This window comes from Pinus tabuliformis, chromosome 2_2 (assembly GCF_031772625.1).
Source record: "Pinus tabuliformis cultivar Carrire ecotype Pingquan chromosome 2_2, CPIR1, whole genome shotgun sequence".
In the NCBI taxonomy this organism is placed as follows: domain Eukaryota; kingdom Viridiplantae; phylum Streptophyta; class Pinopsida; order Pinales; family Pinaceae; genus Pinus; species Pinus tabuliformis.
In genome coordinates, this window is record NC_142300.1 from 181134888 (window position 1) to 181145014 (window position 10127).

A 10127-nucleotide genomic window follows, 5' to 3' on the forward strand; every position below is an offset into this window, starting at 1 on the left:
TCTGAAAGCAATAGAAATGGTAGAAATAATGCACGGGCGCTCCAGCATGCAACGAAACTAGAACTGGATAGAATGGCAGGGTTTCATCATCAGGACAAAGGCATTAGGAGGTTGATGAGCATCTGCAACACGCCTAGAGCCGGCCATCTAAGCATGCCCCCTACCACTGTGGGTGGCAAGATACCAATCCGTGAAGTGATCCTCTATCGAGGGAGAGGAGGAATCCGAAGGAATAGAGTCAAGGAGGGACAACAAGGAAGGGAAAGTTGCTCTACCTTTACTAGTGCCCCTTCTACATCGCATATTGTGCCACAAACGAGGCATATTTTCCTGACTGGAGTTGGTTCGACGGGTGCTAGGAGGAGCATGACGAGGGATAGTATGGCCAATGGGAGAAAGAGAATGGGGAATTCGATGTTCAGAAGCAGAATTCAAGGCCGAAGTAGCAGTTCTAAAGAAGCAAAGAAGATTATGCGAGAAGTGGGCACCTTCAACCATTTCAATATAGCAAAGGATCTGGCACCTTCTCCCCATTGTCGTGCGCGAGCTCGGCTCTGCAGCAATGGGGAGGCAGTTATAATTCAAAGGAGGCATAACAGGGGGAAGGCGGTCCGAAATCTCCATCTTATGGATCAAAGTGAGGTTTCCTCGGCTTTCACACAACATTAAAATGCCATTAATTATGGCGATGGGCTTCTGGCTGGAAGCGTGGGTGGCCATGTGGCCGTGCCACTTGCCAGCCCAGATTTGTTGCGTTGTACCAGCGTGATTAATCACCCACATCCGGGAGTGCTACATCTTTCTGCACCAGATCAATGCATTCCTGTAAATGAGAGCTGTCATTTAAAATGTCAAGCGAGCCCGTGGTAAGAACTCGTTCATTATCCACCCCCAGATTTGCCAGGAGATCCGCCACTTTATTGCCTTCCCTTTTGATATGTTGGAATGTGATTGCTCTATTGGTTAAGAGCCATTTTTCTATGAGCTCTAAACGAGCCGCTAGTCTCCAGCTGCTGGCTACTTTGTGGGCAGGTGTTCCTTGGAGAATTTGATTGGCTATGGTGATGAGGATTTGTGAGTCTCCTTCAATTATTATAGGGAAAAAACCATGCTGCTGAGCCAAGCACAGTCCCTGCCATAGTCCTTCTAGTTCCGCTGAGTTGTTTGTGTCCCAACCTATTGATCCATAGAAGATCAAGAGTGGTTTGCCTCCATGATCCCTGAAGATTCCTCCATAGCCTGCCATGCCTGGGTTGCCTTTGGAGGCTCCATCAAAATTTAATTGTATCATTCCTTGGGAAGGAGGTTGCCATTTACTTGGAGCTTTGGAATTTTGCGAGAGGTTGCTAGAGTGCTCATGAGTTTGGGAAATCCAAAGATGCCAATTCTCCCATATGTTCTTCTCCTGAGGTAGGGTAGGTAAGTCCTCTTCATGCCAATTTTGAAGAGCCAAGGTTTCCTGAAGGTTGTTGCAAAAATTATTCCATATGGTATCTAGAGGAGTGCATTGATTCTTAAATATGCGCCTGTTTCTTTCTTTCCATAAAGTCCAAACAAGTAGGCTTGGAATAATTTTCCATAGAGAGTTTAGCAACCTGCTCTTGTAAGGATCTATTATCCAGTTTCGAACAGTGTTTATAATATCCTCTGTTACTCTACCCCTTTTTTGACATCTGAATTCAATTTTTTCCCATAGTTTATTGGCAAAGTGGCATGTGTCCATGAGGTGTTGTATTGTCTCTTCCCGTTGGTTGCAATTGGGGCATCTAGAGAGCCCATGGAAGCTTTTCTTCCTTAGATTGTCCCAGGTGAGTATTCTTTTTTGACATAGAAGCCAGAGAAACGTTGAGACCTTGGGCCAAATAACTGGAGACCAGATTTTGTCCCACATTGGATCTTTTCCATCCTGATAGCCAATCAAGAGGTTGTATGCTTCCTTTGTAGTAAAAGTCCCACATGGTGTATACCCCCATCTTAGGATATCCTTCTTTTCTGAGAATCAGAATTTTCTATTTGTGAGTTCTGTGTCAAGCTCATTGTGGATTTGCTCTGTTCCTTAACGGATTATTTATGCTGCTTTTAGCCATTGTCTATATCCCTGATTGAGGGCTGGAGTCCAGTGCTGATTGACTTTTTACTCCTGATGCCTCTGAAATGTGTTACAATGAGGGTCGAAGGCCTATTTATTTTAGTATGGGGGTTTACGTAGTGCATTATATTAGATATCATTCTGGGATTCAACTGCGTTAAGTAAGTCATTCACGTATGGCCATTTCCATGAGAGGTAGTCGTAACTGACTAATTTCTCATGATTTTTGAATAGTTCACTTAGCACTCATTGCATCGGGTGATGCTCACAGGGGTGAAGAAGTGGGATTGAAACTAGTGAAATGAATCACATAGCATCAATCATCACTTCCGGGGCTTGCACCCGGTAACCAGGACTTCCCAGGAGGTCACCCATCCCAGAACTCCTCTGGCTCAAGCACGCTTAACTGTGGAGTTTTTCCCCACAATCAAGCCCACTTAGCTTGTTACCCCATTTGCAAAACTTTAGCAAGTATTGTGCCTCATGAACCATTCAAGTAGAGATCCCTTGACTCTTTTTTGAATTTAAGTATGGGGGTTTACGCAGTGCATTATATTAGATATCATTCTGGGATTCAACTGCGTTAAGTAAGTCATTCACGTATGACCATTTATTGTTGAGAAACAATGGAAAACCCTAAACATCCAAAAAACTATCCCTAGAAGATGAAACGCCAAACTGTGGGCCCCGTTTGGGTAAATTGGTACATCAACTTCCCGGGGTCGTAACTTTGGCCTACGATTTCTATTTGATGCGCACAATATCTCATTAGAAATATCTATCCGAGAACTACAACTTTGGGAAGAGAAACATCAATTTATGGCCTATCTTGCTCCTAGTATTCCCAAAAAATGTTGCTTAGGGCCTCAAAATGGCTCTGGAAGTTTAGGACCCGAAAAACTACTAAAAATAGTAAAATGTGCTACAATTAAGGAAACTGAAAAGATGAAAGAAACAATGGTGGGGGTCCAAGTGGATTTGGAAGATGGCCACCAATATCCACCAGGACCAATTTTTTAGTGGAGAGGTAGTATATTTGAAGTCATAAGTGAATTTTTGTATTTGGAGTGATAAGTGAAAGGTTATTATTGTGATTCAAAGTAATATTTTACTTTGAGAGCTATTGAGTCATGGCAGGCAATTTTTTTTAAGACAATTTTCTTCCAAAGTTTGCAAGTGTGACATTCTCATTGAGAAGTTTCCATGACAAAGTTGTGACATTGAAGAAAGATGTACTCCAGTAATTAATAAAATCATAATTTTGTGGTGTTTGTGTCCTAGATCTGCCCGAAATTGAATAAGGGGATCTTAGGTACACCGTGTGTAATGAATGTGTGTGCATGACGTGTGTTCAGATTATCAAAATGCTCTCTTTGTATTATGCTTAAACAACTACATGCACATAAGCAAGCTTAAGTATAAGAACGCTTAACCAAGCTCTTATAATCAAGCTATAGTACACAAGCACAAAGCGTCACATCATCAACTTGATAAGATGATATTCCAAGCAAGCACATTTCACATCATGTAATCAAAGAAATCAAGTTAAGGATGCTACAAAATCAAGCATTTCAAGCCAAGATGACATCAACATCATCAACACTTTTTGTATCACTTGCAGATAAACATTTTTTAACTGAATTGAACGAGTGCATTCTCGGTTGTAACCGACACCCTAATTTGAATTGTTAAGGTGAATACATCAAGTCAAGTAAGACTTCAACTGAGTCATCAAGATTGAACTTTTCATTTGTCTTTTGGGTGCATTTTTGACAGTGTTTAACACCCTTCCTTTTTTAAAATCAGCACATTCAGTGAGTACATTCAAGAAAGCATAAAGTGTCAATAATCAATCAATCAAGTTCAAGCAAGCCATATAGCAAGCAATCATCATCAAACAAGTGTGAATTCTAGTATTCTATTCTTCAAGTGAGCATCAAATCAAGCCAATATTTAACGCAAGTGTAATAAGCAATAAATCAAGGGAGTGCGTCATTAAAACAACAAAGCAAGTGAGCTTTTCATTCAAACAACCAAGCAAGCGAGCGTTTCAAAATCAAGTGCGAAAGTTCAAAGAATGACATCTACAACAAACGAGCCAGTGTGAAGTTGATTGAAGTATTCACAAAGTGTCAGTGAAGCATTCAAGCAAAGTGATCGTCATCAAGTGAGCGTGAAATCAAGAGTTCAAGCAACCAAGTTATAAAACTCTAGCAAGTGTTTAAAGCATCAAAAACAAGCAACAATACAAGTGAGCCTGAATTCAAAGTGAGCAAGTTAACATGGTGACACACATTCAACTGTCCCAAATTCTTAACAATTTGATTTTATCATCAGCTGGCAACATGGTGAACATCAGCAAAACAACTCTTGTTGATATTCAAGTGCAACTTCAACATGCACATGAAATGATTGAGTTCCTTCAACTGGAGACGAAACTACAAAGAACTGAGTTGCTAGAGAAGAGTGATTCTTCTAAGTCTTTGAACAATACAAATATAGCTGATGATTCCAAGTCACTCATCCAACCAACTTCAAGTGTTGAAGTGGTCCCTGATCTACGTCAACTTTCTTCCAAACCAATCATTAAGCGATGGGAAGAAATCCAAAGTAACAAAAATCAACAAGGCTTAGGATATGTCAAAGATGACACCAACTTGCATATCCCAGATTATTCAAGGCCCATTAAGTATGTCAGTGCAGGGTTTCTTGCACAAATCACATCGGCTAGTTCTGAGAAAGTTGAAGACAAACATAAATACACGCAAACTGAAGTTGCAGTCAAGACAAAATGCCTTCATTATCAAAGAACCGGTCATCTGGAAGATTACTGTTTTGATCTCCATCCTTGTCACCATTGTGGCCAGTCAAATCATTCATCAGCATAATGCAACAAACAACAACAATCAACCATATTGAAGATCAATTATTCATGGATTGATCCCTGGTAATAGTCATCCACAGTCATAAGATTTCATAATTTTTACAATCGAATTCACTCACACATATTGCAACCAACAATAAAAATGAAGATGGTACTCTCGTGCATTTGAACAGGGGAGTACACCAATGAAACACTCCTAACTTGAAGAGGGGGAGTTCAGAAATAATTTTAAGAAGATTGTCTCTCCTTTCCATTGACAAAGTGGTGAAAATTTCAATGAGATTGACAGTGGTTCTCAAACTGAAAGTCTCAACAACATCAGCGAAGTAGCTAGTGGCCATTTTCATTAGCGAGTGAGCATCAACAAATTCACCAGTGGGCGATCAACAACAAAGTCAACAATGAGCAGTCTTCAAACACAGCAAAATAAACAGTATGTTTTTTTTAACATCATCAGCCAGTGGGCGATCATCATCAACAAATTCGCAAATGGGCGTTCATCAACTTTTGTCAGTGGACAGAAAAATACGTCAGTGGGCATTCATAAAAAAAAATTAGTGGACACAGGATGTTGATTTCAAGCAAAGAACAGTTGGATCCTTTTGCAGCTTCGCACATGATGGAGATGTCAAGCGACATTCAGAGATGAATCAGACATGCAGATGACTCATGGTCTCTTCATATTGTAGTTTTTTCAGCGTCCAGCATTGGCGGTTTTTAAAGCAGTGTTTTTGAGGATCAACATGAGAACTTGGAAGATGGTTCCTCATTCTTATTGTGGACTTATCATTGGGGGGGAATGTTAGCCTCACTCTCATGTGATGAAAAAAATCCTAAGTCCAAATAATTAAATTAATTAAAATCATGAAAGTTAGGATTTAATCCTACCTTTCTAGATTGAGTTTGTTCCTCATGGGTAGGATTCCGTTTAGGCCTAGTTGGTTGAGAGATTCTCTCCAACTAGTTAGGCTCCAAAATTAGTGTGTTGTTGAGATATTCTCTCAACCATAGTGTCCAAGATAGACGTACTATCTTGAGACAAACTTCCTCATGTATTTATCTGTACTATTATCATTCTTTGTACATGGGATTATATTACGAGAGGAATACATTGAGGCTCTGGCCTTTTCCACCCTGTCTGGTTTGGGTATATTTATGTTGTTTATTTTATGAGTGTTTTATTAGTTTGTTAAATTTCTACATATTTAATCCACTTTCAAGGGCTTTAATTCTTTCATTTGCTTTTAAGAGCTTTATTTGTTTAGGAAAAATTTATAGATGATGATAAAGCGATCATATTCCACCATATTAGAGTTTCCTCATGAAAAAAAGTGTCAAAGTGGTTTTGACTCGATCTCTTTTCCTTCTCACTGAATGAGAATTTGGTAACACAAGTTAGATAAAGGGACAAAGTTTTATAAACTAGGATAACATTGTTCTCATGGTACATAACTTGTATTATAGTCTTAAATAGGCTAGAAAAAGGGGGTGTAAAGGGGTGTATTTCAACCAAAAGCATAGTAATCTCCTTTGAGTTGATGAGGAGGTATTTTCATAGATAACTCCAAAGAAAAACTTAAATAGGGCGAATGAAAACTTAAGTATTTTGACCCAGATATTGGATGTGCAACACGAACAAGGAAAATGGAAGATGGTGATGCTTGCACTGAGAATGAGAAATATTTCCATAAGTATTTATACAACATGAAAAATAATGTACATAAATTGTTTGTTGATTATCAGAAGAAGGAAAAGGGGAAGAAAGATGAAATAGATGACAATGCTTCGGTAAATCTGGGAAATGGAAGAGACCCTCTTGAACCTCCATATCCATCTTCAAGTGAATTTTATTCTTCTTCATCTTCTTCTCACCATTCAAATAGAAATTAAAGAGTGCATGGTTCCAAGAACTTGAGGAGATCAGCTAGAGCATTTAAGAAAAGAATGTTGAACTGAGAAGACTACTACAAGAAATAGAAGAGGAGAAGTAGGGATTGTAGCTTCAATTACAAGCCATAGAAGAAGCCTTGGAGAAGTTGAAGTGTAGTGAAGGCTTAGCGAATCCATCATCACTCGCTTCAAAATTGAAAACTAAGGTAAACAATGTCATATATTCTTCAGTTTCATGTTCTCATTATGATGATGATTTTGGTGCATTTTAAAGACACTCCAAATTCACAGAAGAAAGGGAGTCTAAATCAATGTAGGATGAGGCTACATCACACCATTCCAACGATCATGATTGTAGGTCATCTCCAAAGAGAGGTGTGCATTTCAAAGGAAGAGTTAAGGCAATCTCTCCTCACTAGAGTCGCACTAAAGCCAGTCATTCAAGGAAGGATATGTCACCGAGGAAGGAGACACAAAAGAAGGTCAAGAAAGTATGAAGGAAGAAGACCCATTACAAATTATTGCAGCAAGGGTGGACATCATATATCCACTTGTTGGAAGCTCCATCAAAAGCTACACCAAAAGAAGGATAGGGAGCACATGAAAGAACGTGTGAAGGAACCGACCAATGAAGTAATTCAATAAGGAATCTAGCTACAAAAAGAAGTCCCAATAGCCTAGTTAGGTAAGAGACGGGTACCATTTTTAAGTAGTTGAGAATGGCCACCATTGTAAATCAAATTTTATTTTTTAATAACCCCGTAGATGGGAAAAAATTGTAAAAGTGATGAAGTGTATAACATCACTTATGAAAGAAACATGGTGATATTTTGGCTATTAGTTTGATAACAAAAGGTTATGGGTTCTATTGTAAAAGATGACCATGAGTGTTTTATAAACTCTTGGAAAGTATGGTATTGTTTGGAATATTTCAAGTTGGACATGTATTGGAAATTACATATTTGCATATGGATATAGGTTTCGGATTCATCATTATTGATTCCAAAGTACAAAGGTGAAGGAAAGGAAAGGTGGCCTATCAGAGACAATTGTATACAGATTAGAGTACATCAGATTGCAGTATTGTTTTTATTTTTGGGAAAAAGTCCTTTAGCAGGGAGGAATGAACCAGGAAGATCCCTAATGGCCTAAAAATGAAAGTCTTCAAAACTTAGCAAAACCAAGGCCAAGTCAAAGATCTCATCGCAAGGAATCTAATGACATAAACAACGCCTCAATTTGATTCCATATGCAAAAGTTATGCTTAGTAAAAATTACAGTTAAAATTAGTTAAAAGATAGAATTCAACAAAGTGCCAGATAAATTTGGAGCATCACCAATTGGCAGCCTAGGCAAACTGATAGCAAAATTTGGTGGACCCTGGATAAATTTGGCGAAGGGATTTAGTTATGGTTAAATTTGGGAAAAAAGCCAAATCTAGCAATATCCGCTAAACTTGGTGGAATTTAGTGGCCCAATAGCATGGGGAAACATGGCCCAATCAGATGGTGCCATGTGGCAACCAACTAGTGGCAAGTTGGGCTCTAGCAACCTATGAATCAGATTATGGCAATTATTTGGTAGTCATATAATGGTTTTGATGATCAGTGGTTTATAAATTCTTATATCATATATTAAAAATATATGTTATATAACAATGTGGGTGGTTTAAATATATAACCAGTTATAAAAAATAGTTATAACAATAAACAATGGTTATATTAAAACAAATGTCATGGGATTTGACCCCGAGTCACCACCAGCAAACAATCTTAACACAAATTTGTTATCCAACCCACCAACCTTATGGACTATGTTTAATTCGTCAAGCCATGCATATATAAACTCTGATTTATCATTCATGGGGGGTACAAAGCCAAGAGCAGAGGAGGTCATGGGAACCTGAAGTAGGTGAAAGTTGTGAACGTTAGAACTTGGAGGGAAAAATTGTGTGTGGGCACATTTTTTGAGGTGCATATTCTAGGGGAATATTCTCAAAATATTCGCATGTGGAATTTATTGTGGAATATTGAAGATTCTCTACGGGGACTAAAGATGAGAATGGTGGAACATAGTTGAGTTTATACTCATTTTTCTCATAATTTGCAAGGATTTCATTGGTGTAGTCTAGTTTTGGATCTGAGCAGTCCATTTTCAGGTCACTCCCAAGACTGGAGGTATAATGGTATATTTTTCCATGTACTCATTTTCATTTTTGTTGAGATGAATGAAGCGGCGTAGTCCACATTGGACAAACTCTATTATCAAAATTTCGTTGCATTGCCTTTATGGTCTCCTTTGTGTTCCTTCTTCTTTAAGTGCTTGCATACATTCATTTTACATGCTCTTTCATGAAATTCTGAAAACATCATATAAGAAAAGATCACTAATCAATATCTGGATTTTTTCTGGTTTTCAGTTAAATAATAATTTCATGAGCAATAATTATTCCATCCATAATTTCCTAACCTTCCACGCCCCATTTTTTCTAGTGAGACAAGTGTAGCAAAGGCTTTATCCTACTGGAAATTATTTTAGATGTTACTTTGTATGAAAAATCATATAGGAAATCAATTTGAAGCCACTAGGATTGTCTACCTTATAGTTTTAGGAGCTAGCGTAAGCTAGTAACATTTAAGGCTAGAAGTATTGAAAATGATTGACGAGATTATTCAACTTCCTTCTAGAGATAATTTCTAATTATGGTCCAACAAATCTAACATAAATCTATTTTGAAGTCATTAGGACTGGGTGCTTTGTTGTGTGGCATCAAATTTAACAACTTCCACTTCTTCTAGTGAGATCTTTTGTATGACGGAATCATTTTTCTCCAATGTTACAAGGGAAGGAATGTGTTGGTTGATTTAGGATATACTCTCTTCTCATTTAGAGTATGGATATGACATTATTTCATTGTATTAGCTCACTAATTATACTCCATATCTTTGTGGTCCTATGTCTGCTCCCTGTAGAGTATTTTAGGGAGACAATTTTATTGGCATGCCTTCTTGCAAGCATAGATTTATGGAAGAAGCCAATTTTTTCCCCTTCTTTGAGCTAATAGATACATGACTTTTTATTTCATATTATCTCTTCTTTCTTGTTCCTATCTTATAATTGAGTTAACCTACTTGCTTCTTTTTGTATGAGGTCTTCTGATCTTCGTTGAAGAATTGTAGTTTGTTTTAAGGTGGCCATTTTATTTTTTAGGTCCTTTTTACCCAAGAGGATGTTGTCAAAATATTCATTGTTCCATTTATTTTC

General features: G+C 38.0%; 1 protein-coding gene across 1 annotated transcript; it reads right to left on the minus strand.

Annotated features, from left to right (window-relative positions):
* Positions 1-769: 769 nt before the first annotated feature.
* Positions 770-1246, minus strand: LOC149191995 (uncharacterized). The gene has a single exon (XM_089406800.1). The coding sequence runs from the start codon at positions 1244-1246 to the stop codon at positions 770-772; it is 477 nt and encodes a 158-aa protein (XP_089262926.1).
* Positions 1247-10127: the final 8881 nt, after the last annotated feature.